The sequence below is a fragment of the Podarcis muralis genome, chromosome 12 (genome assembly GCF_964188315.1).
Source record: "Podarcis muralis chromosome 12, rPodMur119.hap1.1, whole genome shotgun sequence".
Lineage (NCBI taxonomy): Eukaryota > Metazoa > Chordata > Lepidosauria > Squamata > Lacertidae > Podarcis > Podarcis muralis.
The window spans coordinates 34,357,546-34,382,653 of NC_135666.1; the positions used below are offsets into that span (position 1 = coordinate 34,357,546).

Consider the following 25,108-nt stretch of genomic DNA (forward strand, 5'->3'; position numbering starts at 1 on the left):
ACTCTGGATGCATTTGGTTTATGGATGGGCTTCAATCAACCTCCACTCGGCCCCAAACCCTCAACAAACACAAATAGCTACGCGACCGCTGAGCACCTTTATCTGCCCGCCCGAGATAACACAGCGGTGGAGAAATTACATGCAGACCAATGGGTGGTTCTTAATTTAGATCGAAGGAGGATGAGGATGATAATAATAATAATAATAATAATAATAATAATAATAATAATAATAATAATAATAATAACAATACACTACACTTTACCATTATAAAATTCGCTATTTAGATTAAAAGGGGGGAGAGAATCCGAAGTCCTGCAAAGCCTTCAAGCAGAATCATAAAGCTGTCTCGATAATTAACACTCATGTGTCTGTCAGTAGCTAGTTTATTTGCGTTTTTCTCTCGTTTGTTTATATTCCCTCCCCCCATCTCTGACCCTGGCCCCTTACTCTCCTGGGTAATTTCAGATCTTCGCGATCGAGCATTATTTACCTTCAGTTTCAAGCCCGCTTTCCTCCGTACAGACCAAACTTTGAAATTCTTTTAACATTTCAATTTATTTATTGCAGGAAAAAAATATACAATGATATTTACAAAACAATCATAAAAATAGGAATGCATTTAGACACCGGATCTATTTGCATTTTTTTTAAACATGGGTCATCAATAAATAAATAGAATGTTTCATTTTTTTTTCTCTCTCTCGCTCTCCCCCCACCCCATTTCCCCCTCCTTTTTTTCTTGCAGGAAAAATAAAATATAAATGAAAGAGGAGCAGGATATAAGAGTTTTGGAGCCCATAATGCATAGCTACCCTAAACATATTTTCTTAAAAAATATTTTTTTCCTTTCTCACTCGTTCTAAACGGGTTTTTTTCCCGGGTTTCTCTGTCATTAGATCTGTTCCAAAAAGAGAGCGAGGGGAATGGAGGGAGTCCACAGTAACGTATTTCCTTTCATGAGTGGCTCATAAACTCTCTTGGGAATGCATGCATGCAAGAACCAAAAAAAAAAAAAAAAAAAAAAAGGAAGTAAAGAGGAAAAAAAAGTTAAATTCCAACATTCTTCGTCAAAATAGAAAAATAAAAATAAAACCGGTTCAGATTTTTGATCAGAATGCAGAGATGTCTGGTTTTGCCCTTTGGCCGCCTCTGGATCAGCCGCCTCACCATCCGAGGAGCCCCCCCCCCCCCGGGTCTCTCGCCTCTCCTGGTCTCCCAACGCCCTGCTCCTTGCAACGTGGGCCAAGAACGCCGCTCAATTTCCAAGAAAATCCTTGGCGTTATATATTGTCTTAGAGGGAACAAAGGGGGGAGAGAAAAACAAAGGAGGGGAGCCGAGTCCAAGTGCAGAGTCTCTCTCTAGATTGTCCGTTTTCTCTCCTTCTTTGGGAACAAATGTCATCTGCAAAAACCCAGAGGCAGAAAGAGAAAGAGAAGAAGGGAATGTTGGTTACTGGAAACGGTAAATGAAATACTGTATATTGCGCACATATATTAAAAGAAAGAGACATATTTTTAAACTAATTTTAAAATTGAAACACCTCCTTCTCTAGGTTCTGTTACTTTCTATCTCTGTACATGTCCATTGTTTATATATGTATATATTTTGGTTCACCGCCCTGGTTGAGTACGATTGAAGGGCGGCTTTAAAATACGCGGCGTAACAATTCCAGCAAATAACACCGCTGCAAATGTTTGATTCTAGCCTGCTCTACACAATGTGCTTCTGTGTGTCCACGGGGGTTGGGGGGAAGGAGGAATTAAAGCACAAAGGAAGGAGGGAGGAGGGCCCTGCTGGAGAGGCATGAAATTAGGAAACGCGCAGAGGGGAGTGTTACGGATATCTAGGCGAATCTAGTGCATTGGGGGGGGGGGACGGACCGCTTCCCCCTGGTGCTCTTAAGCTCAGCTACTTGGAAGCAGGTCCCCTCAGAAGGAAGCCTGATCAGCAACCCGAGGTGGATCCTTTCCCAGTCGCTTCAAGGAATCATAGTTATAATAATGGTTCATGAGTTGTCCCTACCTAATTTCCCTGGGTGCGCTGTAAGTACTGCTACGAGACTGAGGCACAACTTTAAAACAAAACAAATATTTTTTTTTGGGGGGGGGAGGGGAAGCAGAGGCTGGTCGTGCCCATCCGGAGAGAGGCGGTAGGAGGCTGGCGGGCAGGCTGCCGATTGCGGTTCGATTGCACGCTGCGATCCCCGTGACAGTTAAGCTGCTTTGTTTAACCTGACCAGGTAGGCGCTCTGGTCTGGGCCCTCAACCTCCGGCCTAGCTCAGCAGCCGCCTGATGCTACTGGAGGAGAAAATGCTGGGCGGCCCTTGGCTTCACGTAATGCTCCAATCCCGATCATGTTTACTTGGAAGCAAACCCCCAAACGCCTTCAAAGGGGAGCTGTGGTGGCGAGGAACCCTGGCTGCCCGGATAGTCTCATTTGCACCCCAATTCATCCCCGCTGCTGAGCCGAAGGGACTTTTTGCTCCGGGGGAAGCGTGTACAGTATAGGATTGCAGCTATGCATCACCCGGGTGCTGCGCGTGTTTTCCCTGGGGAATGTCATATGCAGCTCAGAGTAGGGTTGGTACTTTAAGTCCGTCTGCACAAGACAAGACCTTAAGCTGCGCTCCTGGGTGGGTCGGACTTCCCAGTAAACATGAACGGGATCTGGAGGTGCGGTGCTTCCTTTTCTCCCAAAGTCCCACGCCACCCTAAGCGTTTCCTGAGGATTCCACGGACAGGAACGTGTAGAACATTCCCACGTGCCTGTCCTCCTCAAAGCAAGCAAGGTCGCAAGCCAGGAGACTTACAGCCTCCTTCTATATATTTACTCGGAAGTCAGTTAATGGAGCTGCAGCCCCAATAGGGGAGACTCTGCGACCATCTCTCGGGCCAGGCTCCCCCTTGAACATCTCATTATACTCCGCCACATTTTGTTAGAAGACTGAGAATCAGGTTGCCTACACGCCACTCATTTCAAATTCATGACTTCGCCCAAAGAACCCCGGAAACTGTAGTTCCTTAAGGGCGCTGGGAATTGCAGCTCTGTGAGAGGTTAAAAACTACAAACGTTTGGGAGCTGAGTGTCTCTTTGAGTTCTCCCGCAGCTTTACATGGCTGAGTAACCCTCAGCAGAGTAAGGCTCCATCCCAGCACCATTTCGATCAGTATTGATATGTGCTACTGATAAAGGTTCGAATTAAGGCTTCAAATCCATTTAGTTTCCAAGAAAGCAGATTTAACAGCTCGATCCTATCCATGCTTGCTCCTTAGGTTTTCTCCCTAGATGTTGTGTGCAGAGGATCGCAGCATCAGGATGGAGGAACAAATGTACTTGAGATTCTTCCATGGTGGTGCCACCGGTCTCTAGGCTGGGACAAGTCAATGCTTGGCTACCAGCTCGACCGGACTCCGTGAGACCTACCTCCGAGTAAACATGCACAGGAGCCGCCTGCTGACCTAAGCATATTAATTTGGCAGCAAGGACTGACTGGGTTCCGTGGGACTTACTCAGGGAAAGAGGCTGCAACAGTCAGTCATAAGAAGGACCTGTTTGATTATGGGGGCTCATTGATCTTCTTAAAAAATGAAGCGGCGTGCGCTGACTCTGAGGCTCTAACCCAACATAGAAGGCTTTGCAAACCTTAAATAAGAAGTCACCACTACGCCCAAACCAGTTTAGTTGCGTAATTTGAGAGATCATGTTTAGGATGGCCGATCCAACTTGCCTAAGAATCCCAGCGAGAATCAGTCAACGTCCCAGCAGACCTTCGGGACCCCGATGCCACAGGCATACAGGAATTCTTTTCGCGGGAAAAGGCGCATTTAAGACTCCCCACAACCCGCGATCTGCTTCCAACAGCCCTTGCCTTGGGAAGGAGCTCCCTCGGAATCAACGCATTTGGAAAGTCCGCAAGATTTTTTGGGTGGGGCTAACTAAACAAAACATTAACGCCACAGCCACGGTCCAACGCAGGGCACACGCTCTTTAAAGGAGACGCTTCCGTAGACTGCGTGTTATTTCTGGCCGGCTCCACGGCCAGTTTACCAGCCTGGAAGTCAAGAGAGGACCTCCGCAAGAAAGCGTGTGTCGAGGATCTAGCGGTGGGTGTGTGGGTCGGCGTTGGGAAATGCGATTCCCTTCCTACTCAAGAATTTACCTCTTCCTTTTCAAGCCGAAGTGGCCTCCAAGGAAGCTTTCTTGGGATGGGATCACCCGGATCTCCCCCGAAGTGGAGGGCGACTCGAATACAGTAAATGCCGAAGTGGGAGCTTTTCTGCTTTGGGTTGGCGAATCTAGCGAGTTCGCTGATTGTTTGCGAGCGGGGTGCCTGCGTGCATGGAGGGGTGTCTAGCAATTGGGATTTTAAATAAAGGCTTTCCCCTCTTCCTAATTCCCTTCTCAGGCTGCAGGCCCAGAAGTCCCGTTTCAACCTTTCCCCGCCACCAAGGGATTTGGATCGCGTAGGGAGGATCCGGGGTGCACCCCGGTAGGACACGTGTTCAGAAGGGGAGGGAGATGGATGCCTTAAAAATACGCTTCAGGGGTGGACCCCGCTCTCTGCCATCCAAGGCGACTTGCTACCCTCGCTTTTTCGCTTGCTCCTATTGGTCTAGCCTGACTTTCCTTCATCCCGCACGCGGAAATCCATCCCGCTTAAGCCGGGCTGCTAAGGCCTACGCGCGCTGCTTTGGAAAGGCAGCCTTCCATCTTTGAAAGCTGGGGGAAGGCAGGGCGTGTTAGTCGAATGCTTTTTTTCCACCCCAGAAAAAAAGTTAGTCCGCTCTGGAGTCCAGAGGGACTTACTCAGGAGGATGCGGGAAGTTAAGGAGGCGTCAGAGTGGCGGGCGAGCCTCAGCATCTCCGAAACCGGGAGGGAGCGTCCTAGAGGCCCTCTTTCTCCCGTCTCCAAGAAAGAGAGAGAGAGAGAGGCTCTCTCCCTATGGATCTTTGCAAGTACCAGCGGTCTTGGACGGATTCTTAACTAGCACTGAAGTGAGGATTCAAAGGGACTGGGGGATAACTCTCTCTTTCTCAAGCAAAGGATCGAGAGGAGGGGAGAGAAGTTGTGAGACAGGAGTTCTTCCTCACAAGGAAGCCTAGCCCAGCTTGGCCTGCAGGCAAAAGGCCCCGATTTTCCAGGGAACTTGGCCGCTCCACCCGGATGCGTGTCCGGGGTCCCGAGATCGTGCGCAAAGCGAGTTCCTTTCGCAGTCTAGGCGAGGCTGCAGTCCAGCTGCCCCTGCCCGTCTCAGAGGGATTCCTCGAGAGTCAGGCTGCTCCAGCAGGCCCACGGCGAAGGCCAAGTCTGAGCGCGGGCCCCCTCCTCCTTCCCAGATCCCAGATCTCTCTCTCTCCTGCCCGTCCCGTCGCGTCCCTTTCCCGCTTACCTCGGTCTCCGGCCGGGCCAGTCGGCGCGGGAGGCTAGTGAGAGGCAGACATGGACCAGGCTCCCTCCATGCGCCAGACGGAGAAGGCGTAGCTGAGGCGCTCGTGGGCCACATAGCTGCAGCTGGCCATCTTGGAGTCGAGCTCGTCGCTCTGCAGGACCTGGTAGAGGAAGTCGATGTAGCGCGCGGCCAGCTTGAGCGTCTGGATCTTGCTCAGCTTGTCCGACGGCAGCGTCGGGATGATCTTGCGCAGCGCCGCGAACGCTTCGTTCAGCGACTGCGTGCGCTGCCGCTCGCGCACGTTGGCCATCACCCGCTGCGTCTGGAGCTCCTCGTAAGATTGCGGGCTGCCCCCTCCGCTGCTGCTCCCGCCTCCGCCGCCGCCGCTGCTCCCGCCGCCGCCTCCGCCGGATTTCTTGCCCCGCTTGCCTTGCGCCGGGCTGCACGGCTCCTCGGTCGCCGAACCGATCCCCCCGCCGGCTCCTCCTCCTCCTGCGCCTCCGCCTCCTCCGCCGACCCCGGCGGCGCTCCTTCGGCTTGATCGCCTCTTGCGTCCCCCTCGCTTGCCGGAGCCCTGAAGCTGCTGCTGCTGCCGGTCGGGCTCCTCCTCGCTGTTGCTCAGGCTGTCGTCGGCGGGCGAGACTGGAGAGTTCGACTCGTCCTGCTGCATCATCTCGGGGGCCAACCCGCAGCGCGCTGAGCAGCCCTTTTTAGGGGGCGAGGGAGGAGGGGAGAGGAGAGGGGGGAGGAGGAGAGGGTGCCTAGCCAGCCAGCTCCCCCTGGCTGGATCCTGGGCCTGCGGAAGAAAAGGAGGAGGAGGACCAGGGTGTGGGTGGGTGGGGGCTTGGGGGAGGGCCTCAGTTGGGTGGGTGGGGGGAGGCCATCGGGAGCCGGGGGAAAAAAGAGAAAGAGTGAGAGAGAAAGAGAAAGAGAGAGGGCGACGAGGACGGTGGAAATCTCCCTGGCGGTGTCAGCTCCCCTCCCGATGGCTCCTTGGAGCTGGCTGGGAGTTGGGCGAAAGTTGCAGCCAGGGACGCTCTTATAGCTCCTGCTGGCGGAAAGTTCGGGGGCAGCGGTGTCATTGGCTTGACGTGGAGAGGAGGGACTTTGCCGAGGTTGAGAGGAAAGTTTCCGCTTCCCCCCCGCACCCTCCCCTCCCAAACGGTTCCCAGACCGTTAGCCAGAGATCGAGTGGAGGAGCCCCCGCTTCCAAAAACCCCGGGTTCCCCTCGTTTGAAGTAGGTCTCGGAGCAGATTGCTCTCCGCCTTTCGGAAAAAGAGCTTTTGTTAAGTATAGCAAAAGAGAACCCCGATTCCCCCTCTGACGGCCTCCTAAACTCAGCAAGCCGTTTCCTTCCGAGATTGCGCTTTTAAACACACTCCCTCAGCAAAGCCAGGTTGTAGTTTTTTGCTCAGATCAAAATCAATACCTTCGCATCCCACCCCGTTTCCTTGAAAGCAGGGCCCGTTGGCTTCCATAGGCTTGGCTTCCGAGACCCTCATTCGCATGTATATTTCAGCAGGTCTGGGATCGCTGAAGCCATTGATTCGCAACTGCAATGAGCCTTCCAGATCAATGGGTTGGGGATCAAATTGTGACCGCGGAGTGGGGAAGGATCCCCGCCACAACCCAGCTAAAGCAAATCGCCACCAGTCTCCTTTTCCGCTCCGATCCCCAACGCATTTCCTTGGAAGGGCTGCGATCCTAAAGGTAGGCGCAAGTTCTGGAAGTGAATCCCCGTGAAGAATCCACGGGACTTCCTTCCGGGTGAAGATGGCTAAGAGGAGGACCGGAGTCCTGCAGAGCTGGCGGATTCAAATTTTAAACCGGCTCCCAATCCGCAGTGCTTCTTACTTAAGCCTCTAATCCAGTTTCGCTCCGCAGTGCAATTAGCGTGTGAACTCAGCTGCCAGCCCCCCACCGCTTTAGCGGGGAAGTGAAACCCTCAGATCATCAAGGGGCGACCTTGCATTCCAGTAGCCCGGCTTAAGGGCTCTGGGGATCGCTCCGGGAGGACGGCGGCTGTACCCTCCACCGCAGCGCCTATGGCAGTTCGGGGAACTTGATCGCTTTGCGCCTCGCTCGGCGGTTTCCCCTCCTTAGTTGCGGCTTTTCGAGGCGAGGAGGTGAAATTGACAAGCGACCTGGAGAGGCTCCCTTTTCCTTAAGCGCTTCTGCGCCCGCTCAGCGCAGCCCGCCCAGGCAAAACATCTCTCTGCTTCTCGGGCAGTGGGTCAGCAAGCGGGGTGATGTCACTCGCGGGGGAAAGAAAGGCTGTGTCCACAATACGAATCGGTTCTGAAGCGAATCCTCTTCTGTGGGTTGCAGCAGTCCTGAGCTGGCTGGCTGGGAAGGGAACCCCGCTGGGACTGGCTTCCAAAGGCGGGAGGGCTCGTTTGGGACAGGCATGCCCGCTAATTTTCAGTAGATGCAAAAATCCTTGGAAAGGTTAAAAAGGAGAAGAAAGATTCAGACTCCGTCACCTCACACCCACTTCCATCCTAGCGCGAAGAAGAAACCCCGAAGAACACAAACCTCGTCTGAGTTGAGACTCGTCGTCAAACTGGATTTAGAACTGGAGGTGTTGGGGCAATCCTCGGCGTCAACTGGGCATTCCCCAGCGGGCCTGGGGTTGAGGATTGCCCCGAGGAGAGCACCCGAATCTGAAGGCCATTGGCTTAGAAAAGGAGCCATGTGGATCTGAATGGCTCCACATCCAGGGGAATAGAATCGTCAAGGTGTTTGAGGGAAATGGAAGATGACCCTGTTGGGCCCATTTTGAGGATATGTTATTTTCTGAAACCAAAAGCGGTTCAGATGTATCTGCTTGCTTGGCTGTCATAAACACACCACACATACCCTGCTTTTCTCCCCAGTGAAATTCCATAGGCACATATTCCTAAAACAGCGTGTGTGCAAGTGCAAGTTCTGAAACCTACGAGATTTCTTATATCAGACTTTCTGTTTCCGTTTATTTTATTTTATTTGAAGGGAGGTGTCTTGTTGTTCTGGAGCATATTCGATTTTATATCATCATTTGACTATCTTCCTACCTGATTCTAGCATTCCCCTTCTCTTCCCCCATTTCAGAACAGGTGGTTTTCTTGCTTGGTTGTTTCCCCTTCCCCCCAAAAGTAAGTAAGTAAGTAAGCAGCCCGTGGGGGGTGGGGTAGTACCTCCATAAAGCGAGTGGCAATAAAGGCGGTTTTCTTTTTAATTATATATTTAAAAAAAATCAGGTCACTGCAATACGAAAGGAGTTTGCATACAGTATTTCTAAAAGGTTTGTTGAGTCTCCATCTATCTCAAAAAATAAAAATAAAAAACAGAATCAAGATCTACAATATTTCCCCCCCTTTGCATTCTATTCCCCTAATTTTAAACAAAGGGAAAATAGTTCGCTGTCTATCTGAAAAAGATATCCCAGCCCTTGTCCCTTTAAAAAAATATTTTTATCCAGCCTGACTTCATCTTATTTCATTTCCTTAAAATTCGGGATGTTTTGTTAACGGAGGCACAACTGGTAAGGCCTACGATATTTGGATGTGCCGAGAAACTGTGTCTCCACTGCAGAGAAACCTGAATCGAGTTCCCTGAGAAAATCCTGCTTGTTTTTCCAAGACAGGGACCCTGTTGTTCTACAAGGACGGATGTGTGGAATCTCACCGTTAAGCGCGTAGAACTGAATGCAAAGCATTCCTTTTTGCAAATAACATAAAAAGCGTACAGGTGGGCCTTTCAAAGGCACCCGCCTAGCCCCACCCTAGACGTAAGAAAACCCACAGAGGCATCGCATGTTCTGCAGTATACTCGTGTGGTTACCCGCAGGATTGATTTCCCGGCTGCTGATCGATCGAAGTCATTCCCAAAGGGCGGGAAGGGGGAGGAATGCTGTCTAGGGACTCCAGCCGACGCACCAGACGGGGAGACTGTTGGGCGCCTCGGACGCACAAGCCACGCCTACGCCACCCCTAAACTATTGAAAGGGGCCAAGCGCATTGCTGTCAATGGTGCGCGTGGAGGGCAGGTGTCGGGCGACTCTATTTATGTGGCCCACTTTCTTGAATTAGGATAATGAATGAGCGAATTACTGGAGGACATCTCAGGATGCGAGGATGGGAGCCCCAGAAGAGGCGAGGAGAGGCTTCAGCTGCACCTTGCAAAACGAAGACATCATCCTCACCGTGGTAAACAACTGCCCTTTTCCACACATGACATGGCATAGTAACATCTCCACAATCGGGAGAAACTGGCATGCGAGCGCTGCAACTGGAGAACAGCCTTTATCAAAGACTTTGAAGACGATCGAACTCAGGATGAAAGGGAGAAACGTGCTAAGAGGAAGACACGCTTGGCAAACCCTCTCCGCAATCAACTGCCGCGCGAAAACATTTGTCCCCACTGTGGAAGGACGTGTGGATCCAGAATTGGCCTCCAAAGTCACTTAAGGACTCACTGTTGAAACCGTGTTCATGGAAGACAATCTTACTCAGCTACTAGTGATCGCCAAAGAAAGAAGAATACGTCCATTTCCTTCATTTGCTATCTTTCCGATCGTCTGTCACCCTGAACCCAAGCCTATGAAGAGACTCTTAAGACCTGGAAAAGATCTTGTAGTCCAACTCCGCTGTCCCATGTAGGGAAGCCAGAGCTAGGTGGCTGCGTGAAGTCCTCAAGCGAGGAAGAGCCCATCACTTCTCTAGGAAACTGGTTCCACTGTCAGACCTGAGGACAGGAAGTGAATCCCAATGTTTAACCAAAACCTCCTGTAAATTATGCTCATTCCATGTAGCTACTACAGAGTTTCCCAAACTAGGGTATCCAGCTGTTGTTGGACTACAACTCCCATCACCCCTAGCTAGCAGGACCCAGTGGTCAGGGATGAGGGGAGTTGTAGTCCAACAACAGCTGGATACCCTAGTTTTGGGAAATCCTGATCTAGTAACTGGTTCTTTCCTCAGGGGCAGCTCGGATTAATGTCTCATTGGAACATTGGAAGGGTGCTAGCATTGCTCTTCCAGGCTTTCCTTCTACATGTCCAGTTCCTTGGACCTCACAAGTGAATGGTTTCCAATGCAGCTGATTCTCTTTCTTTAAAGCTCGGTGAGCAGTATCCAGACCCCTCAAAGTGCTTGATTTTGGGATCCTTCAGCTCTTAAGAAGAAGGCCACATTGAAAAGGACTTTCTTGAGGGCAATTCAGGGGAGATCTCTGACCCAAGGATGGGTAACCTGTGGTTCTCCAGATGTTGCTGGATTCAGCTCCCACCCCAAGAAAGGCCAATGATCAGGGCTGGTAGGAGCTGTTGTTCAGCAACATCTGCAGAGCCACATCCCTGGGCCAAAGATCTCCTAAATGGAGCCACTTCCAAAGTGGCCTTCTTAGGCGCTGAAGGATCCGAAATCCAGGCACTCTGTGCGGTATGCAGGCTGCTCAAGCGAGCGGTATAGAAAGAGAAACAGCTGCATTGGAAACCGTCTCTTTTGGCCTGGGAGGTTTCCTGGGCAGCATTTGAAGGTCGGCGGATCAGAATTTCCGTGGCCCTCTGTGCTTTGCTTTTCAGAGTGGGGGGCGGGGGATTAACATGTACGGTCTTTACAGTGAGGTGAAAAGGGTGGGAGGGGGAAGGGAGAAAAACAAAACGTTAGCCTATTGTGCGTATGTACGGCTACTCTACTTCTACTCTATGTACGGCTATATAATTTGTAGTCTGCAACTGGTGACTTTGCTGGGCAGGCTTGGGTATTCAGGGCTATTCTCTAAAGCCACGGACTAGCGCCTTACTGCAGGCCACACGTAGCAAAATCCCAAGCGTTGCTTTTCCTAGCAGCCTTTCTCAACCTGTGGGTCCCCAGATGTTGTTGAACTGCAACTCCCATCATCCCTAGCTAGCAAGGCCAGAGCTCAGGGATGATGGGAGTTGTAGTCCAACAACATCTGGGGACCCACAGGTTGAGAATCGCTGGAAGGGGAAGGGTGGGCGGAGATGAAAGGATGTCTCTCAACCTCACCCCGCCCACCGTTCCTCCGCCCTAGGTCTCTCCCAATTCCCCATTGCGCTGCTGCGAGTGCCTGTTTCATTCGGTTTTGACATTTAGTTCGGGAATACATTCCATTGTAGCTGAAGGCCACGGAGCACTTACTTGACCTCGTTCCACTGAACTCAACCAGGCTCGCTTCAAAGAAAAGGTTAGGATCGGAGTGGCGGCCTGACATCTGAAGCACACACCATTTGGGACCCAGGTCCCTTTTGAGGCGAGTTGCTCCAGTCCTTCGGAAGTCTTATGCAAGCACACCCGAGGAAGAAGTTTGAAAATAAGGGTTCAGTATCCTCATTCCAAGCGTTCTGCCGGTTTAGGCGTCACAAAAAAGTCTTCCGCGTTAGCCGGCTCACACGTTCGGGCACATCGCTGATTTCGCTCGACTTGATTAGTTAATATTTAATGTCTAGAGACTGAATGTAGGTCAGCGCTGTGTCTTAGGAAAGAGGTAAGCGGTGTCCTTTTCACAGGGCCCTTCACACGTGCACATATGATTAGCACGTATGTGTGAACTAGCAGGCCCTGGAAAGAGAACCCGCGTGCATTGCTCGGAAGGGTTGCCTACGATGTAGCTTGTTGTCTCAGTTGTCTCAGGGCTGATGTTATACCTCTTATAATTTTGCAAAAAAACACTGAAACAGAAAGCAATAATCATTTGCATTTCTACCCGGTCGCTCTTCCAGGAACACAAAGCGACGTATATTCCTCCCCCATTTCCTTTTTTATCCTCCCTTAAGCCGGCGAGAAATAGCGTGTGTTGGTGTGTGAACAGCCAGTGAGTTTCCTGCCTGTGCCGAACTGTGAATGTCGTAAACCGCCTTGTGTATAGTAATATAGAAAGGCGGTATAGAGATTAAAAGTGAAATGAAATGAAAGAGTCGAAATTCGGAGCTCTTCCCACTACAGCATGCTGGGATGTGGAACCTGCGACCCTTCCGCGCCAGAAATTGCTGGACTACAGCCCCCATCATCCTGAATGGCTGCGGCTAATGGGAGCTGGAGGCCACCAAAATTCCGAAGGCCACGCGTCCCCCACCCACTAGAGGAATGTTGGCCAGGCGCTATCGAAAGGCCGCTTTGCTATCGAGCGGAAACTGAGAGTTGTTCGAAGCGAACTTTCCCTTTCTTCCCGGGCGGTCCATGAAATCGACCTAAGAGCGTCCTGACTCAAATCAAGGCTAATCTCTATCTTCTCCGCTGGAGCAACCCACGGGGCAACCTTCGGCCGGCCGAAGCAGCTTTGGCAGCGAAAACAAAAAAAAAGTGTTCAAGGAAACCCACCATTCTTCCGAAGCAGGAGGGTTGCCCGAGTGTGCCAAGTTTATTTATTTCCCTCTCGCATCTCGAGTCGAAATGCCCCGTTTGCTTAACAGCACCAGATATAATGTTTTATTATTATTATTTTGCAGCCAAGGCGATTGCGTTATCTGGAACTTGCCACTCCAGTCTAATATAACCACCCAACAAAAACGCACGAGATGAGGCTTTTTTTTTTTTTTTAATAAGCCACAAGTCAGTTGCTGGAAAAAAGGAATAAACGGAACCCCTTCAAGTGCTGCCAACGAAAGAGAGAGAGAGAGAGAGAGAGAGAGAGAGAGAGAAATCTTGGAAACTTAACAGACCCCCCCCCCAATTCTCCCCCTTCTTCCTGCACGTGAATACAATTGCCAGCGTCTTGGAAGAGAGGCTCTAGTTAAAACCTTAAAAAAGCGAGGCCTGCCTCCCAGCTGCTTTTGAGCTTAAATTTGGTGGATAATTACTAAAAAGAGTGAGGGTTTAGCCTCTCAGGCAGTTAACGGAAAGCGAAGGGCCACTTTACACGGGCCTTGGGGCGTTTTCACACGTGACAGGAAAGGTGTTTCCACACCGGAGGCTGTGTGTGTGTGTGTGTGTGTGTGTGTGTGTGTGTGTTTCTTTTCTTAAATCCGTCAGCAATAAGAGTTTAATATCTAGGCTTACTAGATGGTGCCCAGTTTACTAGACTGCGCGCTGCATTTGCAGAGGGTTCTGTTCTTCCAAACCTGAAACAAAAACATTAGCAACAGATAAGCAAGATCTGTGTTAGGCTGCTGCAGTTGAGATAGGCTCATGTCTTAGGGCACCTTAAAGACAATCACATTTCTAAGCTTTCATGGACCAGAGAGTCCACTTCATTGCTGCGGCCCAGGGAAGCTTGGGCCATAATGAAGCCTAAACCAAATAATGGATTTGATGTTGCTGTTTTTGCTGCAGTGAGAAAAAGGAGGACATGTAAATTGCTGTACCAGTGCAATCCTAACCGTGTCTCTCCAGAAGGAATTCAGTGGTGCTTACCTCCAGGAAACTGACAATTCTGCCCCATTAGCCCCCATTAGTCTCCACCTAGTTCAGCAACCCCCTGTCAGAAGCTGCCAAGATGCCTCTCTGAAGCAGGGCACCAGTCATCTCTCTCTCCTTTACCACCCCAATATCCAGTATATTTCCTTATTTAGATGATTTCTATATTGCTTTCCCGTATAGTTAAAGCCATGGTTTTCCCAGTAGTGATGTATGGAAGTGAGAGCTGGACCATCAAGAAGGCTGATCGCCGAAGAATTGATGCTTTTGAATTATGGTGCTGGAGAAGACTCTTGAGAGTCCCATGGACTGCAAGAAGATCAAACGCATCCATTCTTAAGGAAATCAGCCCTGAGTGCTCACTGGAAGGACAGATCGTGAAGCTGAGGCTCCAGTACTTTGGCCACCTCATGAGAAGAGAAGACTCCCTGGAGAAGACACTGATGCTAGGAAAGATGGAGGGCACAAGGAGAAGGGGGCGACAGAGGACGAGATGGTTGGATAGTGTTTTCGAGGTTACCAGCATGAGTCTGACCAAACTGCGGGAAGTAGTGGGGGACAGAGGTGCCTGGCGTGCTCTGGTCCATGGGGTCACGAAGAGTCGGACACGACTAAACGACTAAACAACAACATATTGCTTTCCATTTCCACCCTGCACCACCAAACCGTCCCTTAAATGCACTTTTAATACGATGAACGTAGTGAAGACTGCAGTTTCCCCCAAATTCTTAGGACTCTGCAACTGATCAGGCTGAATTCCAAACCAAATTGAGCCTGGAAACAAATCAGCAGCTCATTCAGTTGGGCCAGGCTCAGTGTTACATGTTCAGACCTCTTGGTCTCAGTCAACAATATGGCCACTGAATTCTGCATCAGCTGCAGTTTCTGAACTATCTTCAAAGGCAGACCCATGAGTAATGCATTGTAGTGAAGAACAAACAAATCAATATTTATTTAATACCTTGAAACATGGGTTGGATTATCACATCCTGAAATCAGCAGCACAATAAAAGGAGTATAAGGGCTCCTTCCATATATATGCCCTTATACTCCTTTTATTGTGCTGCTGATTTCAGGATGTGATAATCCAATAATATATATCACACCAGGCACACTGTAGGACACACTTAACACAGAAGTCCCATTGAAATCAAATTCAGGTAGGAACCAATCAATGGAAATCTATCAAATCAACAGAAGCATTGTGGCTATTTATACAGCATGCCTGGGTCATCAATCCCTAGATCTCCTTGGTCTACAAAACATGGAAACCGAGGCTGAGAGAATCACAAACCACAAGTATTTCCATGTATGATCAGGGATCAGGGATCAGTGGATCACACTGTTTCTTTCAGTAGAGTATAGAGATTGCTCCAATATTCGTACAGTATCATGGATGTTGTTTCAGTTTAGAGATGTGGCAATTCCATCCTCCAACAGCCATGCTGGAATCAGGTGAACACTATTGATCCTACAAAGGGCCCATTTTCACAGTGGAGAGGGAGAGACTGAAGTCTTTCTGGCAGGCCTTTAGAGCCCTGGACCTTGTCCAGAGTGAGAGATAGACCTGCACAGCATAGAATCCCCTCATCACTGACCCTTTCCGTAGATAGTTATCTGGATCTTTGTTAACAAAGTCATAAAATGAAGATCAGCAAGTTAAACATCCATGACATCAAATGCTTTAAAAAAATTAAAATGAGTTGTTTTGGGGGTGGGTAGGAAGGGGCTTGGTCAGCCATGACAATAAAAAGAGGCAATAACCAGCTGTCTCTAATGAACAGAGGCAAGCTTTGACCTTGGTCAGCTTGACCTGGGTTGAATTTCTCTTTGCTAACTCCCAAGGCCAGGCTCAGCCAAGACTTGGACGGAGGCCCTTGAAAATGAAAGGATCTGCAGAGGTCCAGCATCACATATATGGCAACGGAACTGGAACCTCGCCAGATGGCAAAATGGTGCCTCTTACTTTTTGCTCTGCTCTTCGGAGGGTAGGTTAGAATGACTTCGTTAACTATCACCGGGATTTCAAAAGTATTTGTAATGTCAAGACAACTGATTCCAACCTTTTTTTTTTTTTTAAAAAAGAAAGTCGTGTTCCTAGATATACAGATAGTCTCAAGCTGGGGGAACCCATAGCTCTCTAGATATCCCTGGACTAAAAGTCCCATCACCTGTGACAGTTAACCTTACTGGTTGGGGCTGATGGGAGTTGGAGTCCAACAACATCTGGAGTTGTCCATCCCTGACATATGCGTGGTCAAATCCTATGCATCTTTACTTAGAAGTAAGAGTCTGAGATCAACTGGGTTTCTTGTAAGTGCCTAGAATTGCAATTTTGAGGTGAAATCTGATACACACTTACCTGGGAGTAAGTCACAATGAGCATGTCTGAGTAGACAAGTATAGGATTGCAACTTCAGACTCTGAAGAAGAGAGCTGGTATGAGAGAGCTCTGAAGAGAGGTTGGTATGATAACTAAAAGTTGGATATTAAGGTACTAATTCACAAGAGGATAGTCAGAATCTCATTTCTTGTAACTTGAATCCACTGGTTCGAGTCCTACCATCCAGAGCAGGAGAAAACAAGCTTGTTACATCTTCCATGTGACAGCCCTTCAGATATTTGAAGCTATCACATGTCCTCTCAGTTTCCTCTTTTCCAGGCTAAACATGCCCAACTCCTTCAACTGCTCGTAATGCTTGGTTTCCAGACCTGTGATCACAGGGTTGCCATATTTCAAAAAGTGAAAATTTGGGTACAAAAATTGCCGTACTTGAGCTATTTGGAGCTATTTTTTAAGGGAAATTGGCAAAACCGACGCTGCTGACATGGCTTGCCATATGTCCGGATTTTCATGGACATTTTCTTTTTGCTCGATTTCCACCTGGATACTGCTTTCAACTACAGTATTCTGGGTATGTCTGGCAAATTCTGGATGTATGGCAACCCTACATGATCATCTTGGTTGCCCTGCTCTGCACACACTCCAGCTTGTCAACATCCTTCTTAAATTGTGGTGGCCAGAACTGCACACAGTATTCCAGATGTGGCCTGACCAAAGCAGAATAGAGTGGTACTATTACTTTCCTTGATCTGGACAATATCTTTCTGTTGAAGTATATTGTAAAAATATAGGCTTTGCTTTGGTATACAAAGAAGTGCCTTCATCCTTTTTCCCTTCAGAGAATGAGACCAATCTCCACACACACATGATGGATGATGATGATGATAATGTGGGATATAAAGCTGTCAGTGAAGTCCAACATTCCGTGAGAGGACTAACTGCCTCTATGTGGCAGGCAGTTTTGTCAGTTGGTCGGTTGGTCAGTTGCTGCAAGGAGAGTTAACTGGTAACTGCTCAGATGCAGTCTTCTCATGACTCACTACCATCTAGTATATAGTTTATCTGTTATGTAACCTAAGCCTGCCTTCAGGAACAACTTTGTAAACCTGAATGAATCTGATAGTAAAGTAGTTTATGTTAATATGATTCAGATTCATGTGTGTTTTCTTTAAGAGGGACAGAAAGGGATTATCAACCAGAAAGGTATAATTATTGATAGGACTCAAATGAGTTAGCAACCCACTTGTCGCTGCACAAACTCAAACAGGGGATCATTTAAACTCTGCCAAATTATATAAATGTTCCTAATAATAATAATAATAATAATAATAATATATCTACCCCGCCCATCTGGTTGGGTTTCCTCAGCCACTCTGGGCAGCTTCCAACAAAAGATTAAAAATAGATTAAAACATCAGACAGTAAAAACTTCCCTAAACAGGGCTGCCTTCAGATGTCTTCTAAGTGTCAAGATAGTTGTTTATTTCTTTGACATCTGATGGGAGGGCGTTCCACATATATTTGAATGGTAAAGTTATGTAGCTCCACAGGCACATCAGAGAAAATATGTGGCTCAGGCTTGGAGAAATCTTATGGATATGCCACGAAGTCTCAGGTCAATGCAGTCCTATACACAGTGCTGTGCTGATTACTCAGAGACTGGGTTACCCTTAAGGTTGCTCATTCAGACAAATAACAATGTTCTGTATATTTTTACACATTAAAATCAAACTTCCTCTTGACAAATTGGTACTTCGAAATTCTAAGAACCATATCTGGTCCTTAGAACCACAAAGAGAAATGTAAAAGATGGAGAGTCATTTTACTTGTTCCCATTCGTTTTTAAAAAATGTACATTTTTAAAAAATCCATCATAATATTGATTAGCAAGGCGAAAGTATATCAGTATATAATAACATGGGAATGAAATTTTAATCTCAAATGAGAACGCTATTTTGATGTAAACCAAATGACAGCAATATCTTCTTTAATTCAAACTTCTGTACACTTTGTATCCTTGTTCAGGAGGTGTGAAAGGGAGTGTGTTGTATTACTAATGGCCACAAGAGGATGCAATTTCCCAGAGAACCCCGTTTTAATTAAAGAAAAATGCTTCAGGAAGAAGATCAGAAGCCTATCAGCTAAGTAAACTGTATCAGTTCAACTCTCATTTTCTACGTAATACTTTGGTATAAACAAGTATATTGCATACAGGGTTCTCAGTAGAAAATCCAGGACCACTCTTTAAACCTCTGTGGAATTATTTAGGATTAATCCTGGTGGTTTTGGCAGTTCCATTTGTTGTTCCCTGCACGTTAACATTAATATTTTCATTAGCTTTCAGGACAGAAGAATTTCAACAGAATAACAGTAAATATTTTTTGTATTGCAGCTCTTGCAGTAGCCGTGGGGATACTAGTTCTGTCACACTTGCTACAGCTCAGTCATGTGCCAATTTGTAAATACTATATGGTGACTACTATGAGCTTTTAAAATGTAATCAAGGTGAAATATTTGGTTGAAATCCTGCGCCAGTTATGAAATCCTGTTTACAGAAGAGGCAGGGGAACCAGCAACCCCTCCAGATGTTGTTGGACTCCCATCAGCCTCAGCCAGCATAGTCAATGGTCAGGGAAGATGGGATCTGTGGACCAGCACCCTCTCAGCATCACAGCTTTTCCTTTTCTAGCTTGCAACACCATCCTGTGCATGTTTGGTCCAAGAGAAATCCTACTGAATTCAGTGGAATTTCAAGTAAATGCACGGAAGCTTTATTATTTATTGAAAGCAGGGCTGGAGAGCCCTTTCCAGGCTGAGGTCACCTTTCCTGCTGGGGAACCATCCAGGTTGTGCCTGGCAGAAGTGGGCACAGTCAGAGGCAAAAGTGTCAGAACAATCAATGTGACTCTCACCTATTGTAGGCAAAATTCCATCCCTGCAGAATGTATCTACAAAGACATTCTGTCTCCCTCCAGGCCAGCAAGAGGACAGATTCCCACCAGGCAATAGCACTCAAGCAAAGTGTGGAGCAGAGCTGATAAGGGTTGTGATGTGAGGAGAATCTCAAGAGCTGGTCAGGGAGGCCTGAAGGACTGTCTCTGCTCCCTGGGATGGAGGTTCTCCACCACAATTTAAAGTACCTTAAGCCATTTTTTTAGACAGAGCAATGTATGAAGGCAAGAGAAAGAGTCTCATCAGACAGATGTACAGATAGCAGTGCTATTTTTTCCTTGAAAAAGAGATGCTGGAGCTCACTGTGACATAGGTGCCAACTCGCTGGGGCCTTGGGTGCCCAAGCACCCACAAAAGCACCTGCACCATGAACACCTCTCTTGTACTCTTATAATGGCAATGGCACCCACCTGAGAGGTGCTGGAATTGAGTTCCGGTGAGTTCTGGCTGAAAAAAAGCCCGGGATACAAGAAGCTGGTTTGACTCTGGAGACAGTATCAAATGATAGTGGAGGTCTTCAAGGACTTCCTATATATCAGTCTTGGACATGTAAGGAGCAAATTAAGTGAAATGGAGTTTCATAGTCATTGTGGTTTAATGAGCAGAGTGTTAGAAGCAAGGCAATCCAGGTTTGTATTCCCGGTCTGCCACAAACTTCACTTGGAAATGTTTAACTAGCATTTCTTAGCTCAATCTACTTCACAGAATTGTGAGGACAAAAAATGGGCGTGAGAACATCATATAGTGCCCCGAGTTCCTAAAGTACATTCCTGAAAATTGACACAGTCAAAGATTGGCTTGGCGCAACATTATGAGATATTGGAGAGTGAGTGCTTAGCATTGTTCTCATGTGAGAACTGGTGGCTTTATCGTGTGAAATGACTTAGACCAGGACTTATATGAGGCAACTAATGGCTGAATAGGCATGTGAGCTCAGGTTTGAATCACTTTGTGGGTGGATATTGGACTTTTTGTCAGACCGCCCCCAGAGGGTTCGGTTGGGCCCTTATACCTCTAGTATGCTTAAGACTGACACAGGAACACCACAGGGATGCGTACTCAGTCCGCTCCTTTATATTCTCTACACGTACGATTGTGTCGCTGCTCACCCTAGTAATAGGGTTGTCAAATTTGCAGATGACACAACCGTGATTGGGCTCATCTCTGAAAGGGAGGGTGAAACGGATTATAGAGATGAGGTGGAGCGGCTGACAGAGTGGTGCAGAGCTAACAACTTGCTCATAAATACAAGGAAGACAAAGGAGCTTGTGGTGGACTTCAGGAGACAGAAGAGCAATGTCCAGCCACTTTTGATTGATGGGGTCTGTGTGGAGAGGGTAACAACGTTCAGATTTTTGGGCATTGAATTACAAGAGGATCTGTCCTGGAGTGTCAACACAAGGGGGCTTGTGAAGAAGGCGCAGCAGAGACTGTACTTTTTGAGAATTCTAAGGAAAAACCATCTTCCGCAGAAACTGCTGCTTGCCTTCTATCACTGTGCCATTGAGAGCGTGCTCACTTATGGTTTATGTGTGTGGTACGGAAGCTGTACTACCCAGGGCAGGATGGGGTTGTGCAGAGTTGTTAAGGCAGCAGAGAGCATTGTTGGCTGCCCACTCTCCACCTTAGAACAGATTTATGCCACAAGGTGCCATAGGAAGGCATTGGACATAGTAAAAGATCCATCGCATCCTGGTCACTGTCTCTTCGAGCTCCTGCCGTCGGGACGGAGATACAGGACGATGGAGACAAGAACGAGCCGTCTTAAGAACAGCTTCTTCTCCAGAGCAATCTCGGCCCTGAATGGGAAGCCTGGACTTTGAAAGTCATCTAATCTTCCTTGCTGTACTATACTGTATTGTTTTAATTAGGGTTTTTATGGAGCAGTCAAGTAATTTTGTTGTCCCCGAGAGGGGGTAATGACAATAAAGATATTATTATTATTATTATTATTATTATTATTATTATTATTAACTTTCTGTGATGGAACGTACTGGCTGTACAAAGCTTCTTCCCTAAAAGAATGGAATTCATACCCATGAGGACCAAAGTGGCCATCATCTGCCTTACAACAGTGAACAGGTATGTGTGTGTACCTGAAGAAGGAAAGGGCAGAGTAAATCTTCTTTCTTACTAGAAGCAGACTGCATTCAGTGGCTGGTGTGAGTGAAAAGAAACAGAAGCTTGTTGTCCCAATATGCACGTATATGCCCTTATGGGTATATGGAAATATTTTCCAGCCAGCCTAACTGATTGGAAGCCAATGCTGGAGCTGTTCCAACTCCTCCTCCCTCCCCAATCCAGCTAAGGACCACACAAGCAGATCAGCTTGGGCTAATGAATTGGGGAATGGCAACTACCTAGGGAAATTTAAAGCTCATGTAAATGAAGGCTGATTTCATACCTTCTGCAATTATCATGGTTCCTCTCTAGACCTGGGCAGTGCAGTAAGTCATGCCAGGATGTACTTTCTGGCTATTAACCAGAGGGTTGGAAGTTCGAGCCCACCCAAGGGCAGCTTTTGGCAGGATTCCTGCATTGCAGAGGGTTGACCCTGGGGGTCCTGTCCAACTCTATGATTCTATGACTTCTGTGTGATCATGTCTGAAAGGGGACAATGCATCAAAAGGGAAGTGAGGACGATGATACCTCTTTCTGGAATATCACTGGTTTAGGCTTCAGATTGTGTAGATTTGAAATTAGTTATAAGCTTTCCCCAACACTCAATTTCTCACTCAAATCTGAGCAATTTCTTACTGTCACACCTAAGTTCCACTTAAGTTGGAATTAATCCCCAAATGACAAATTTGCTCAGCATTCAAGATCTAATTTCAAAACCTATATCCTGAGTATTTTTTGTGTGTGTTTTGTTTTGCATGAAGAACCAATGATCTGAATCCCTATGAATTACTTCAGCTCCAGTTATTGGCTTTTATAGCAGGGATGTTCACAGATGCATCCCCTTCTACCACCTCACTAGTTATGCCCACTACCTGCCTGCATGATGTACATGGGAAGAGGCCCTATGTACATATCAATGCATAGAACACCTCCATGGGAACAGGGAGGGGTCCAGGGCCAATGAGGATCTCTCCTTGCATGAAGATGCCCTATGTGTGTATCTTCACACATGCACAGGACTCCTTCTCATGCACACGGAAAGTGTTAGTGTGTGTGGCTGTCAGGTGCACCAGTGGTTGTGGGCAGGGTTAGCCCACAGTTGAACTCCCCTGGTAAGATGTGGCTTCAATAGCTATATACCTATTTGGCCATTGGGACATGCCTTGAGGTCCTGACAATACCCGGACTCCTTTCCCCACTGATGTTCTGTTCCTATTGAACATTGAGCATGTCTTGTGCATTTTGTGGGAAGCATTAGCTTTTCACAGATTCCTTCAACGAAAGCCGCTCAATGTATGCACAACGTGTAGCAGATGAAACCAGATTCATTCTTCTTTTTGGACAGTTACCACCTTAGGAGAAAAGCTCTGTTCTGAATATTGGCATATAGTGCTGTTTGCCATCTGGACCACCAGGGATGAGGAACCCATGGCCTTGCCAATATTATTGGAATCCAACTCCCATCAGTCCCAGTCAGTGTGACCAATGGCCAGGGACAATAGGAAATGTGCCCCAACAATGCCTAGAGGGCTAGAGATCTCTGATCCCATCCATGTTCATATCTTAGTCATCCAGAGCTCCTAGCAAAACACCATAGATTCAGATTTATCAGACTACCAAAGTGCTATATCAACATACAGGGAGAGGTTTAGGTTATTAGCACAGTAGGCTATGGGAACTGAGCTTGCTCTCATATTAACTTACAGTGCTGAAGACACGACATTTGAATGAACAATCCCATTGTGTCAATGGGGTGTCAAACATATCACTGTGTAAAAATATACCAGTGATGTACATCAGGCTTGTTTGTTGCTACACTGTAGCCTTGGGAAGCATAGCGTATATTTTGTTTTAATAGCTTAGTACTGCTATAGGGTGTTAGACGTTGAACTGTCTGTTGGACCTCACCCACAAATTTCTCCCCCTCCTATAGGATTGTAAGAAGCCAAGGAAACATTGCTTGGCTAACGTTTAATTCTACACCCGCCCATGATTAACAGTTGTGTTCTGTGTATGAAGAAGATACCATCTTAAGAGGAGCTAAAATATCAGCTTAATGATCATTTGGCAAAGTTTCCAAAGATCTGATAAGATTTTGTGGAAATTCAACACCAACTCCAATGCAGAATAAAATTAATTCCATACAAAAGGAATTTTACCAAAAACAAACAAACCATTATTTCTGCCTTCCCCCTTATAAAGTCATTTAGTCTTCAGTTTCTTACAGATCTGATTATTCTCCTCAGACTTAAGAAGTGAACAAATCAAACAATCCACTCAGATCTGCTGCTTTTAAAGATGTAAGACACAATGCCCCCCCAAATAGTATTGAGTTGGAAGAGAGAGGGAGAGCACACTCAGTTTACTGCTCAGTTTCAAGAGATAAAAGGATCCATGAAGAAGAAGAAGAAGAAGAAGAAGAAGAAGAAGAAGAAGAAGAAGAAGAAGAAGAATAGTAGTAGTAGTAGTAGTAGTAGTAGTAGTAGTAGTTTGGATTTGATATCCCGCTTTATCACTACCCGAAGGAGTCTCAAAGCAGCTAACATTCTCCTTTCCCTTCCTCCCCCACAACAAACACTCGGTGAGGTGAGTGAGGCTGAGAGGCTTCTGAGAAGTGTGACTAGCCCAAGGTCACCCAGCAGCTGCATGTGGAGGAGCGGGGAAGCGAACCCAGTTCACCAGATTATGACTCCACCGCTCTTAACCACTACACCATGCTGGCTCTCAGTGCAACAACCCTTTTAACTGTGGTAGTGAGGTGTAAAGGAGACACATCTCTAAAAGTCTGTGTAGAAAATGAGTTTTCAGCAGGTGTAGCTTGCAAGGCATACTATGCCTGCTGAAATCTCCATGTCTATATAGCTATTCAGGAATAGACCAAGACATTTCACTGCCTGATATGTACATAGGACCTCTTCTCATGTACATTAAGCGTGCGGGTATGGAAGCCATGTTTGTTTAAAGTGATATCACTGTGCTTTAAATGTATAGTGTGAATGTGGCCTTAGAAGAAATTAATAAATGAAATCATTGATGATGATGATGATGATGATGATGATGATAGCTACATACAAAACCCAAGTGGACTTGTAGTTGCATCTTCAACACTGGTGATGGGAGAGGGTCCTTTTCTGCACTTGAAAGTAGCAGTATAGTTTAGCACTTAAAGGTAAAGGTAAAGGGACCCCTGACCATTAGGTCCAGTCGTGACCGACTCTGAGGTTGCTGCACTCATCTCACTTTATTGGCCGAAGGAGCCGGCGTACAGCTTCCGGGTCATGTGGCCAGCATGACTAAGCCGCTTCTGGTGAACCAGAGCAGTGCATGAAAATGCCGTTTACCTTCCTGCAGGAGCAGTACCTATTTATCTACTTCCACTTTGACATGCTTTCAAACTGCTAGGTGGGCAGGAGCAGGGACCGAGCAACAGGAGCTCACCCCGTTGCGGGGATTCGAACCACTGACCTTCTGATCGGCAAGTCCTAGGCTCTGTGGTTTAACCCACAGCTCCATCCGCATCCCAGTTTAGCACTTACAACTCTGTTAATCAGCCGTTGTGATAGATCAGGGTTTCCCCAACTCGAGCCTCCAGCTGTTTTTGGACTACAACTCCCAGAATCCCTAACTAGTGAGACCAGTGGTCAGGGATGATGGGTATTGTAGTCCAAAAACAGCTGGAGACTTGAGTTTGGGGAACCCTGTGATAGATCGTGAAACTGGGTCTTCTGTAGCCAAAATACCTTCCAGAACACCAAGCAGAAGACAACCCTCATGTACTCAGGGTAGGTGGGGAACGGGGAAGGAGAAAATTATATTGCAGTCTATAGGGGTTAATTACACCCATCTGTCACCCAATTTCCACTTTGACATAGGTTTGCCATGTGACACAAACACCCAAAGTACATCCAAAAAACTAATGGAAGATTCAGGACATCCAA

The 25,108-nt window shown here is 47.4% G+C and overlaps 1 protein-coding gene across 1 annotated transcript; it reads right to left on the minus strand.

The window, feature by feature from the left end:
- Positions 1-539: 539 nt before the first annotated feature.
- Positions 540-6,486, minus strand: TWIST1 (twist family bHLH transcription factor 1). The gene is made up of 2 exons (XM_028750632.2): positions 5,396-6,486; positions 540-1,405 (listed from the first exon to the last, which is right to left on the minus strand). The coding sequence occupies exon 1, from the start codon at positions 6,066-6,068 to the stop codon at positions 5,430-5,432; it is 639 nt and encodes a 212-aa protein (XP_028606465.1). The 5' UTR covers positions 6,069-6,486; the 3' UTR covers positions 540-1,405; positions 5,396-5,429.
- Positions 6,487-25,108: the final 18,622 nt, after the last annotated feature.